General features: G+C 34.0%; 1 protein-coding gene across 11 annotated transcripts in view; it reads right to left on the bottom strand.

Moving 5' to 3' along the window:
* SLIT2 (slit guidance ligand 2) overlaps positions 1–13355 on the bottom strand; it is a 268106-nt gene that overhangs the window by 26719 nt on the left and 228032 nt on the right. For 7 of the 11 annotated variants that reach the window (XM_027686452.1, XM_027686443.1, XM_027686454.1 and 4 more), the window contains 4 exons: positions 10363–10487; positions 10132–10229; positions 8596–8735; positions 4773–4799 (listed from right to left, as the gene is read on the bottom strand). In XM_027686452.1, the coding sequence (XP_027542253.1) occupies positions 4773–4799; positions 8596–8735; positions 10132–10229; positions 10363–10487 (390 nt within the window). The remainder of the gene's footprint in view (positions 1–4772; positions 4800–8595; positions 8736–10131; positions 10230–10362; positions 10488–13355) is intronic. The other 4 variants (XM_027686448.1, XM_027686446.1, XM_027686449.1 and 1 more) reach the window with 1 other exon arrangement.

Raw genomic sequence — 13355 nt, 5'->3', positions numbered from 1 at the left:
AAAAGCAGGACTTTTTGTGCCGTGACAGCATAAAAAGAAGGAAACTTTCCCCTTGTATTTGCAAATTGTATGCACTATGAAATAAGTCAGAATCATATCACTGGAGTTTCAGTTAAACAGTCTGTTAGGAAACAGGAAATAGGAACCAAGGAAAGAGCATGGTAAGCATCATGGCCATGTAGCAAAAGAATAATGTAAAAACCCCTATGAACATAAAAGTTAGCTTTACTTAAAGTACAAACTTTAATTATAAAAAAAGAGTAGCATTCATGGTAGACTTGTACATAGGATCAGTCAAAAAAAACCCACAAAAAATTAAGGATGGAATCCAAATATGTACATCAGATACACCATTTCTGAATGAAGATATAAATACCAGAAGAACAAACCAAAATAGGAGTGCAAGGTCATGTACTGCTAATAGATAATATTAATAACTGGTAATATTAAAAATTGCTAATAGATCTGTATTCTGAATGGATCATTCCCATGACCAAAATAAAACTGTTTCTGAAAAAGTTCATAAAAAAGGTAAATAAAATATGTGACATGGAATCTGAACCACCGAAGAACATAGTTTCCTGGTAAAGCAACATCTCCTTCAGTGTACTAAAAAAATGATGTGTTATTCAGAATTTAACTGAGACAACGTGAAAGGGAGAAATTAATTTTGTTGAAATGAAAGAATAGTGATGAAAGTGCAACACTCATTGAAGGAAATATCAGATTTACTAAGTTAGCCTCCTTGACTTTACTGGAAGGAAATCTTAGAGTTCCCTGATTTGGGAAACATAATACAATGTTTAAAGAACATACTTCAAAATAATCAAAAAAGATTGTGAAACAAATGTCTCAATTCAAGGAATCTTGACACCAATGTGTGAGGATATTCTTTTATTCATCTAATAATATTGTAACTGAGGCTTCTGTAAGAGCTTGGCTAAGTAATTAAGTTTTTGAAAGATGGGAACATTTCTGTATGTAGGAAAATAAGCAACAGACTAGTTTGTTTAAAAATAAACAGTGGATAAAGTGTCAAAAATCCTGTGAAAAGCTTCCAGAGCTTAATTAGAAGCAGGAATAACTCTTTTCATAAGACATCTTGCTTAATTAATCTAGGGAGTCTGGAGTCTGGTATGGAGTAGCACTGAAACCAGTGGAACTCTGTGTGGTTGACACAGTCCAAATGAACACAACCCTCCAAACTCAAGACAAATATTGACTGAGATTTTGCAGCTAGATATGGAGTATGATGCAAACTTACAGCCAGATGACACTATTAAATACTGATGATGAATCGTATGCAGTCCTTGATTAGCTAATCAAAGAGCTAAGTTTGCCAGATTCACAGGTCAACTTGTGTTTTCTCTGTGTGTATTAATTCACTCTTATGACTTTACGAGATTATAAATAACAAAAAAACCCTTAATCATAGAATACTAGGTTGAAAGGCATCTCAAGGATCATCTCTTGGCAAAAGCACAGTCCAAACAAGACGGCCCAGCACCCTGACCGGGTCAATCTTAAAAGTGTCTAATGTTGGAGAATCCACCACTTCCCTGGGGAGATTATTCCAATGGCTGTGTTCTCATTGTGAAAAATTTCCCTCTTGGAATCTCCCCAAGAGTAACTTGTACCCATTACCCCTCCCCTTTTCCACGTGACTCCTTGAAAAAAAGGGAGTGTCCATCTTCCTTGTTGCCACCATTTTAAATACCGGAACAGGGTGATACAGGGTCTCCCCATGCCTTTTTAAGGCTGAACAGACCCTTAACTTTGGATTTTCCAATATACAGACATGTAGTACAACAAATAATGAGTAACAGGGTACACAATGAGTAATGAGGTGAAAAAGGACTTACATTTCTGAATGAAGAGGAGAGCTTTAACAAAAATGGACATGGGCTTCTGAATAGAATAGCACATTGCTAATTAGAGGCAAGCTTATGAAGAAACAAGTTTAAAATCACCCTTAAATCATTAGCAAAGGTGAGTATGGTATTAGAACGAAAACTAGAGACAATGCAAAAGCAACAATGGTCAGATTTAATTATCAAAAATCAGGTTTTGGCTAGAAGACTTATTCGCTGTTCCAAAGTCAAAATAACAAATATCTTTCACAGATTTACTGGTGTAATTGCCTGAATAGAAGGATTTTATATGTGTTCTTCTACATCCATTCCATCCTCTGAGTTTGGTTGGGATATACTGTGAGTCAGCTTCTGTAGTGTTTATGTTTTATCAATTAGGTATTACTGTCTGACTCTTTGACTGGAGGTCTCTGTCTAATTACTTCCGACTCTAATAGCCAATAGAGCACAGAAGTGGTTGGGAAATGTCAGTGTCATTTAACAAACTATATACAGAAAATTTCTGCAATTTTATGAAGTCTTGAGTTTGATGTACATTATACAACATAAATTATTTAAGGTCTTGAGCTCATTATTCAGAAAAGACAAATAAAAATATCTACTATATGAGAGACAAAGTTGCCTAAAATTCACAAAAGTTTACAGTTTCAGTAGGATGCGGTTTATAATAATAAAACTGAATATTTTTTTTGGAATTTAATTTTAGAGTCAAATGACTTGACTGTTCCTATCTCTCACCATTGGGTAAGTCTTTACAGCTATCCCCCATGCTTGTGGAACTCAGCGTAAGATGGGGCTTAGTTACTTTACCATTTCTAGTTGTTTTACATATGCTGTCTGGTGACAACAGAGAAATAGCAACTTTTGGGCAGGTAAGCTTTAAGACAAGTAAACAAGGATGGATCATAGACTAGAATGAGCAGTGATCAAACTAGTAGCCGGTAGCTCAGCTTGCCAAGGATATCTCCCCTTTATGAAAAGGCAGTAAAATTACTTTAAAACTTGAGCTTTTACTATAGAATAGTCATTTGAAGTATTTTAAGGTTGAGTTTTACAAGTGATGAAAAGCAAGAATAGCAAAGGTATTCCTTTATTCTATGAAGTTGTAATGTGTAGTTCTTACAAGAATGAGCATTATGATCCTAATTTGATGAAATAATTAAACTTTTTATCAAGTTTGACATGACATGATTTGATTTTGATTACTTGCATGCTTAAATTTTAGGAAGGTACTTATTTGATTATCAAGTGAATTGAAAGTAGTAATGTAACTCTTTTATTGCAGTGGTAAGAAGGCTGTGTCTAAGGCTTGCCTAAACTGAGATAATTACTTAAAATTATCCTTTATTTTCCTATTACTATCACAGGTCTGGCATGATAGAACTGACTGATCCTCCAAGCACCTTACAGACCATCAACGACTTTCATGTTCAGCTGGCAAGCTAATACAAGTATGTATTACATACACATCTGCTCAATTTTGGAGCTGAACTTAGTTCACATCCCCTGTGTGTTTGATAATTTGTTTGTGAGGATTTTGTTCTTTCTATTATCATTAATTTTAATATAATTCACACTTGTGTAATACACAAGAAAAATTGGAGGCTACTATTGCTGTCCAGATAATAATAAAATGCAAATACAGCAATATGTCTAAATGGAATGCAGCTTTAAGCATGGAAAGCTTGTGGTTGGAATCCCTTTCTGGAAATGTCTTGTACTCTGCATCAGTTACAGAGAAAATTCAGGCTCTGAGTTTAAGTTGTAAGAACTATTCATAGGAAATCAACATAGATGGTATAATTGCAGCCATGCTCAACATGTTAATTAATAGATAATGAACAAATTCTTAATACTAGTGAAGTATTATATTGCTTTCTAGACAGAAAAATATATTTAAAAAATTAAATTAATGGCAAATAAAGAAATATGTTTTCATTGATTATGTTAGCTCTCAGATTGCTTAAATGATGAGATTGGACAGAAGATGGCTGAGGGAATGGCCTGAAGTTGTGTCAGGGGAGGTTTAGGTTGGATATTAGAAAAAGGTTTTTCACCCAGAGGGTGGTTGGGCACTGGAACAGGCTCCCCAGGGAAGTGTTAAGCACCACAGCACAAAGCCTGACAGAATTCAAGAAGTGTTTGGATGATACCCTCAGGCACATGGTGTCACTCTTGGGGATGGTCCTGTGCAGGGTTAAGAGTTGGACTAAATGATCCTTGTGGGTCCCTTCCAACTCTGGATATTCTGTGATTCTGTGTGATTTCTGTTAGTGCAATAGGTGCTATGGAGAAACTTAAAAAAAAAAAATCAAAAATCAGAAACATTCAGAAGTTAGTGGGACAAATCTCTCCAGATTACTTTTCTTCTACCATAGCCTCAGATTAATAAGGTAATTTCAATTTCTTTAGATATTTACAGCAAAAAAAGGCCACAGAAACGATGAGCAAGAAGATTGACATTTTATATTCTAGCACACTTTCTAGTACCAAAATCTAATGAAACAATTAAAGCGAAACAACACTATAAAACAGAGAATACATGAGAATGGAACCAAGGGATTTCTTTAAGGTGAGAAAATAAATATTTCAGAAGGTCACAATGTAAACTTTTTTGTTAGTCCTATCAGTGGCTGCAAAAATTTTTAATACATCTGAAAAAAGACAATGAATGTAGTATTAAAGTACTCCTGCACAGCAATCTGCATCTTCAACAACATTCTTTTGACATGTATTCCCAGCAAGAGCCAAGTGCCTAATTTGAGGATTTGCAGTGAGCTTTCTAAATTATGTCTATATACAATTTATTTGATCATTGGTAAGAACTGAAATCCATGCACCTTTAAGGAAAGGAAAGTGAGAAACCAAAGTAAGTGAAAATAGGCTTAAAAGACAACTGACCTTTTTCCACTTCATTCAGATTAGCAGCTTGCAGTGACAAAGACAGAAGAGACAAGAGACTTTTTACATTGTAATACAACAGCATAGCACATTAAGCTAATGCAGAACTATAGCAGCAGAGAGGTTGATATAGCAAAATGAAGCAAGCTTCAAAGTCTCACCTACAGCAGAGCAAAACAAATGGAAAGGTAAGAAGTACATGCCACCGGTGGCATAAGAAAGATTTTACTTCTGGATCAGTTAGATCTTTGATCTAATGACTGATGACAATGAGCAAGAGAAATGATCATTTGTAACCTATAGAATGCACATAAAATGGCCTGAAGTTTATAGACTGAGGTTAAAATAAAGGAGATGGTAATGTTAAAAGAATAGAGAGATTAAAGAGTGCAGGACATAGTGAGGCATTTTAAATGTTTTTTAAAATTTTGAAAAATGTTTTGGTTTTTTTTTCCTCACTGTTTTATCAGATGTGAGAGTGCCCGTTGATTCAATTTGCTTACTGTTGTTTCACAGTTACAGTCTGTGATCTTGAGAAAGCTCATAGCATAGTGCAAATACCACTCTTTGTCTTTCCACCTGTGACAGTGGTGGCAGCTGTAAAACTTAACTGAGGCAGAGAAAAATGGACTCCCAATTCTCAAACAACAACATAAGCTTTTTTAATTGCTTTTTTAAAAATCAACACTGCATAGTTAAGAAGTGTTGACTTTCAAGGGATTGTTAGAAAAGTCAAAAAGAGACTGTTAGGTTTTACACTGCAACATTCACTGTCCTCCATGTGAAAATAAAACTTTATATAAGAATGATTCACATTTCATACCAGCAGGTTTAAGCTGACTTCTCCCTTATACTGTGCTGCTGAAATGTAAAGCATATTTGCAGATAACCGTTCACCCAGAAAAATATTCTAGGCTGGTGCACTTCCATATTGAGTACATATACGCTGTGACATCTTGAACACAGATAATTTGAAGTATTGTCAACAGAATTAAAAGAGAGCAAGAAAAGCCCACAGTGGTATTTTCAAGGTATATATACTGAGCCAGTCTTCAGCAACTTACAGCTCAGGGACTTTCTAAGCTGGAGATAAGTATTTTTGTATTTAAAAATCTTTTTATAGACTGAATATGTAACCTGTTTTCCTGATTGTTAACCTACTTTTGCCCAGCTAGTCCATGAATTCATTTAGGGAAAAATACCTTTCATAAAAAAAAACACATTAGAAATATGCATATCTGATTTTAACCTGTTAGAACAGATACCAAAATCCAAATGTTTACAAGGTTCCTCATGAAAATCTCTCTATACATACTTGACAGAGATTCTGTTATTTATCTTTCAACGCAGGCTATAAGCCAGAAAAAACAGTTCTAGGAATAATTTGGTACTTGATACACACCTGAGGCAACTGTATGATTACTTTATTATTATGATTACTTATTATTCTGAACACCACCCTTTCTAGATCCTGACGTGGTCAGACTACTGTCAGTCTAATTCTATATATTGAAGGTTATTTATTAAGCAAGATAAAGGATGATAGATGTGAGGACCCTTTTACTAGCTCAATGCTTTACATTTTCTCCTTAAAACTAATCTCTAAAATCACTTAGGATCTCACACATTGTGTTCTATTCTCAGATGCTTTGTAAGATAGACAGTATATTGTACAATTACGTACTGTATTCTATACAATGGAAAACTTGAACTTTTGCTACATTTTTTGCCCAAATTATCTATAAAATGAGTTGAGCCTCTAGTAATGTATTTTTTAAAAAAACGTGTCTTTTTTATTTTGGTAAAGTGTTGAAAAAAATCTGGTGAGATAGTATAAATTCCCAAGAGTTTTTAACAAACAAAAAGGCTAAACTTAATGATTACAAGTAGATTATTTTGATCTATTTTTGAGCTGGTGAGAACATTCTCACCTACTCACGTTTCCTACTGGCTTCAGTAGCGATTATGAGTAGGCATTGTACCTGGAAAGCAAATCTCTTTTTCTGAAAGAAGTACAGATAGCAAACAAAAACACTTGCCATGTAAACTCACAGTATTATTCTGGTAGAATTATGCACAGTTATGAAACAAATTTAGAAATACACTTTCTTGTATTTTGACTAAAGAAGCACAACTGCAATACAAACATAAAAAATGTTATCAATGTTTATTATGTCCTTTTTGCTCTAATGTTTAGAGAATGTACAGAGAAATGCTTGAATTTTTGTTTCAATTGTAAATTTAAATTTTATATTTCATTTACAAAACTCCAAAAATGCAACAGGTACACTTAATCAGTTTTAGGCTAGCACATGTAAACAATCCTCTATATCCACTCCATGGATATTTAATAAAAAGGAGTCTTTCCCATGTCATACTATTAATCCAGCAAGCTATTGACTCTAGCAGTTAAGGGCACCTAGAGCAAGGTTGAAAATGAAGAAATGAATGACACAGGTCTGCAAAGCTGCAGAGGAGGAATGCATTGCAAGGAACTCTCTTCTATCTAATAGATATATGAAGCCTCTTAGCATGAAGCCACTGAACAGGAATACTGGACTGATGTGACTTTGCTTTGCATTCTTCCAGCCTACACAAAAGAATGTCTGATCCCATTTTTAAAGGAGATAGTAAATGATCCCAAGGGAGCTGAAGCTTAACTCACATACGCCTGAAATATTAGTTGTAGGAGGAATAGCAAACACTTGTCTCTACTTACTGATGCTGTTACCTGTTATTTCTTTCCAAGGCTTGAATTGTCAATTCTACCAAACATTTATGGATGAATATGTATAATGAAGTTGTATTTCTTATGTTTGTGTTTTATTGTATTCACTCACTGTGCATTCCCAAGATTTAAACACTGACTTTAAATTTGAATACCCCAAAACATTGTAGCAATCCAACAGGTTGTAGAACTAATGATAGAAACACTTTGGGTGAGAAAACAGTGAGCTGTGTTTTCAAAAAATGAAATTAATTCAGGAGTTCACCTCTCCTTACAGTTTTCCAGAGCTCAAATTTGATTGATTGATTAAAGCAAAAATATAGGATGACAGTGCAAATTCCCAAGTTATGGTGGACCTTACATTTCTTTTTTATGCATTTCAAATCACGGTTTTGTGAATTTAAGCTCTGTGTTCTCATAGAGGTCAGCTAGCTGAGAAAAAATAGATCTGTCTAGTTAGAAAAACTGTAAAACAGATCAATGCAAACAATAGATCCTCCTTCCTCTGTGCTGCTCTTCTAACTATCCGCCATTGCTGCAGAGACAATGACAGCAAGCCAGAGATCCTCTGTCTCAAAGAGAAGGGAATGCTTTGGCTTGGCTGCCGACTGATAGAAAGAAATAATTAGACACTTGTCTTTGTTTTCCGTGCAGGAAGCATCACACTCTGTATTAATATTTCTAACAGGGGCAAGGAAAGCATTCAGGGGTGCCAAATACACTGTTCCCCACAGGTACAGACAAATAATTTTCTACCCTGTTAGTAAAATGAGGTTTACAGGATAAAAGCAGAATATTTTTCAGATTCCTACAGCTACAGAGGTCCTTCACTGGGGTGTCTAGGCAAACAGTAGAGAGGGGCACATTTTGAATGACATTTTAAATATAAAAATGCCTTAATTTCAAAACTAACAAAGGAATTAATGAGTGGGCATTAAGTCTACTTTTTACTACAAACCATACAGTAGAAAAATATGGAGGGAAAATTTGCCTTAAGTCAGTTGTAGAGTAACTAATAATTCACCTGCAAAGTGGAAAATATTACTGCTCTGCTAGGAATTCTTGAATTGCCTGTGCTTTCTCTTATACTCCTACCTGTATATTCAGGTGGACAAAGGCAAGTATAGTTATTAATTCCATCCACACAAGTAGAATTATTTTCACAGTCATTGTCTTCACAGTCATCAACATTTACTTCACAGTTTTCACCTTCAAATCCATCTGCACAAGTGCACCTGTAATATAGAAAACAGAATAACCACATGCACATTTTAGCTGGGGAGTCTGGACAAGGAGCTCTGTAATTAATAGGTACAATAATTTATAATCACTATTCCATAACAGAACACAATTTATATAACGTAAAAAAACCCCATATAATAAATGTTACTAAAATATTTTTCATATTTTAAATTACAGAAAAAAGGCTTCTAAAGTTGTACCTTAATCTTTAATATAAGGAACATTCATGGAACATTCCTTTTGAAAAGCGTGCTACCTTTACATTATAAGATTATATTTCTTATAGAAAGCAATCCTTTTGGTTTTTTAGTTAAACACATGGAAAAGACTGAAATCAGGGATTAGTAAGTAATAGTAGTATTCCACTTTTGTTCAGTTAAATGCACCAATATAAAGCTCTCTTTAATGTTCCATGCACCATAAATGCACTCATATAAAAAAACAAAGCCTGTATAAACTCTGTGAAGCAGTAATTTATTTTTTGCTTTAAGCTTGTTTATGCAAAACGAGTACATCAAAATAGATAGTAAATGTAAAAGTCGCTCAAACATGACTACACATACATTGTCTTGTAATTTGCACTATCTATAATTTCTGCAGCTTTCATTATGAGATTGCTTTGATTTTCGAAATATGTAGTGTTTAAACAAATAAATGAAAAAGGTAAAATTCTGAGGCATGACTATGTCAATTTAAATCCTCGAGGCATAATATTAAGATGTATACACTTATTTTTTAATAGAAAACTGTTCAATCTTTGGGCAGAATTTGGATTAAAACTAAGAATAATGCCATAATGAATTGCAGGATAATGAATTGTATCTTTTTGTAGTGTCATTTCTAACAAGCTTGAGGTGTAGATTATTAAATGACTAATAATTTCACATAAGAATGCTAAAGAACTTTATTTCATAATTCATGAAGTACATCTGGAGTAATCGTACTGTGTGATTAAATAACTCGAGATTAAAAATGCTCACAGCATGTTTATCTGCTGGCATAGTGAGTTTCAAATGAATCATTAATTTTCTGTTTCACTGGGATTTACATTTTATCATTTACATGCTGTCTGTTGAAGTAATACATACAACAACAGATGAATTGTGAGATTTTTTTCAGCAGGGATCTAGCTAGCTATTAATTAACATAATGGAGTCAATACTATGTTGTCTTGACCTGATATGCCTCAACTAATCACAATCATTTGTTATTGTTTTTAATAGATTAAAAGCTTCAGAAGCTTTCCAAGGACGGCAAAATATTCAGAAACATGTGCCTTTGTGGTGCACTTACCATCAAACACAAAGAACCCAAAGATTAACGCCAAAATTATTTCAGCATATAAAATGCAGTAGTTTTCCATCCTCATTTAACAACTAAAAAACCTACCAGAAACCATCTTTTTCTCCTTCTTTCAAATGACAAGTTCCACCATGGTGGCAGGGGTTACTAATGCAAGCATGAATGGGAATATCACAGTCTTGACCCTATGCAAGGAACAACAATTATAATGTAAGAAGAAAATACAGACACTAGTGGAAGAGAGACAAAGAAAATGTAAAGGTTGTTAAGGAGAAGCTTAAATTTCATTGAGCTTTTTCCCTTTTATTCAGTACCTACCTTGAAACCATATGGGCATGTACATCTATAGAAGTCAACTGGATCATTGTTGCAGGTTCCATCATTTTTACAGGGATTTGATAAACAGGGGTTACACTTTGCAAGAATATTAACATCCACAGGCCCTTAAAAATACAAAATGGATAGTCAGAAAGAAGCAACTATTAATTTAGATTTGACAGGATCTATCTGCCATGTTGTTTTAGATTTTAAAAAAAAGTTCATATTTTAGACTTTGTGGTGTTTCTATATGAATGAAATGCTGGACTGTCCTTAATTCTTTTGATGTGACCAAATAAATTTGGGATTGGATTTTTCATTTAAGTATCACTTTTTTTTTTAAGGAAGCTGACACTGAAGTGACTCATATCCCTATTCTCCGAAAGCTGTACAATTCTGATCCACCATGATTACCTTCCCTTCATATCAACAAAATAAAGGATACAATTTCAGCTTTTGTTGCCCATGAGAAAATGGGCTATCACAGTTTCCAATCCTTCCCTTGGTGGTGGTTACTGAGAACACTGTTTTTAATGCAATTTTGTGTTAATTTATTTTTATCTGCAGGATCACAGACATCCCAAAATTACCTGTAAATTTGTTGAAGATCTATAGACTTTTTTAAAGTCTGTAATTTAAACTGCATTGTCGAAGCTATCTCACAATAAATAGCTCTATACTGTGTCTTTCTCCTTAATGAGTTAGACACAGTTCTGGTATTACTGCATTAGCTAAGCCCACAAATTATGCAAACCGTACCATGAATCTATGTGCAAATGAAGACTGCAAGCCATGCTTGCAGTCCGGTTTCTTATAATAATGATTATAATGACAGAATTCAGAAATTAATATTGACAAATCCTTAAGTTTCAGAAGCCAGACTTAAAGCTTTGGTCTACAAAAATCTTATTGCTATTTATTTATTGCTTATTTATATTTCTGTTGTTTTACAATTTTACAGCCATTTCATAGTGAATTTACAAGTTAGGGGCCATGTTTTTAATTATTTTTTTTTTGTCAAACAACCAAAGAAATCACTGGTTATTTTTTTAAAAATTAGATACCACCTGTGTATAAATAATGATTAATTTTCATAAACTTTGTGAGGAGGTTGGATTACTGTAAGAGAAAACAAGTGACTTTGCCAAATGCCTATTAAGAAAATAAACATACATTCTCTATCTCCAGCTCTATTGCCTGATGACATTACTGCCTCCAGCTTGATTTCAGATTCCCCCTATGAAAAAAACCCTTCAGTTATCCACAGGTGAATTGCATATTTTAAGGAATAACCAGTGATTTCTTCTAACTAGACAAAAAAACACGTGGGACCTACTAGTGCAAATGCCTGATTGCTCCTTAAGAGGTTTTACACAAAATGAGCCAAACTGCAGTTTTCCAAGCAAAAAGGGCTTTGCTGAGATATGGGGCTTTATTCTATTTTTAAACTTAGATTGCTTGACTTTCTTCTTTTTCTTTGCAAATTAATCTCAGATAAATCAGTGTAAAGGAGCTGGAATGGAAGGAAGCCATGCGATTGTAAGGATTCAGTAGAGGGTATTAGACAAGGAGCAGCTGACTTTTTTTTTTTTTTTAATGTGCAGTTGCTGGTATCCTTCTATGTCACAGCTTGCAAGCAGGACATGGTAATATGTGATAACACACGTATTGTCTAAGCTACAATGTCTATAGATCATTGACTTTTTTTGTCTTCATTACCTTACTTTGAAAGAGAAATCTATACCTGGTTAAAGTATCTATTAGACCAGCACACGGGAGAGGTAGAAAAGTTGAAACGAACATCAAAGAAGCAAAATCTAGAAAGTTCTGACTGTACTCTAGACTATTGCTGATTATTGCTAAAGTATATTAAGGTGTTCTGTGAAAAAAAAAAAGGTGCAAGAGGCACATACTTAAAAATCTGTAAAACTGTGCTGTAGCCCAGAAGTCAATCCTTCCTTCTGTTTATTTTGAACATCATATCCTCTTATCTAGTTTTCATGGAATAAAATGCTAATTAATTGGCATGAATTAAAAAACATTCAGACTTTTTCCCAAACAGATTAGCAATTCAAATTTCACTTCAAAAACAGAAACAGAAAATGGGAACCTAAGTCTCAGCAAGATAGTAAACAACACTATCTGATTTTGTACTGTGTTTATTTCAAACTATTATGTATTTAGTGTCCAATTCAAATGAATATTTTGATTTATTCTTCAGTTGTAAGATTAAAAAATGCAAAGGCAGTTCTGGAACCTACTTTCATTTTCACTATACTGTTCCTTTCCTCTTTCTGCTTGTATGTGTTAAAAGACTTGTACATGAAAAAGAATTTGGTTCACAACCTACTGTTTCATTTTTCATATTGTTCTTGAATAAACTCTAAGTGGAAAAAAAATTCTTCTGTAACAGTGAAAAACTAATAGTATTTTATTGACAAACATAGATACACACATCTATGTGCGTACAGATAGCTACAATAGCTATCTAAGATTTTTTAAAGGAAAATCATGACACAAACCCTCTCAAAACAGCTTCTAGAGAAACCTGTTGCAAGGAAAACTTTGAGCTCTGACATTTTATGACTCCTTTCTTGCACCAGTATCTACACTCCTAATGAAATCACCAATTTTAGTACAATGCAATGGAAATAATAATTTCAGTTAGATAATTTTCAGACCTCAAACCCAGACTTCTAAAATAACGAAATGGTTCATACAATATGCTAAACAATATAACATGAATAGTCAGCTGTAAATGCATCACAGGGGAAAACAAACAGTAAACATGCATGTCTTAGGAAAGAAGTCTGCTTGAGGTACACAAAAGGAAGGTCAGAAGGTACATTCTTAATAAGATCACCCATTCCAGATCTACTTAGAACCTTACCTGGTACCAGAAAACCACAAGGCCCTGGAATCTCTAGAAGCAGGGCATGGATGGTTAAGAGGCAAAAGTAAAAGATTGAGAAGCTGTTAGAGGCCACATGAAA

Source organism: Neopelma chrysocephalum, unplaced genomic scaffold (assembly GCF_003984885.1).
Source record: "Neopelma chrysocephalum unplaced genomic scaffold, ASM398488v2 Primary Assembly neopelma1_71, whole genome shotgun sequence".
Lineage (NCBI taxonomy): Eukaryota > Metazoa > Chordata > Aves > Passeriformes > Pipridae > Neopelma > Neopelma chrysocephalum.
Note: the sequence above shows the minus strand (reverse complement) of the source record. Positions and strands in the feature narration are given on the sequence as shown.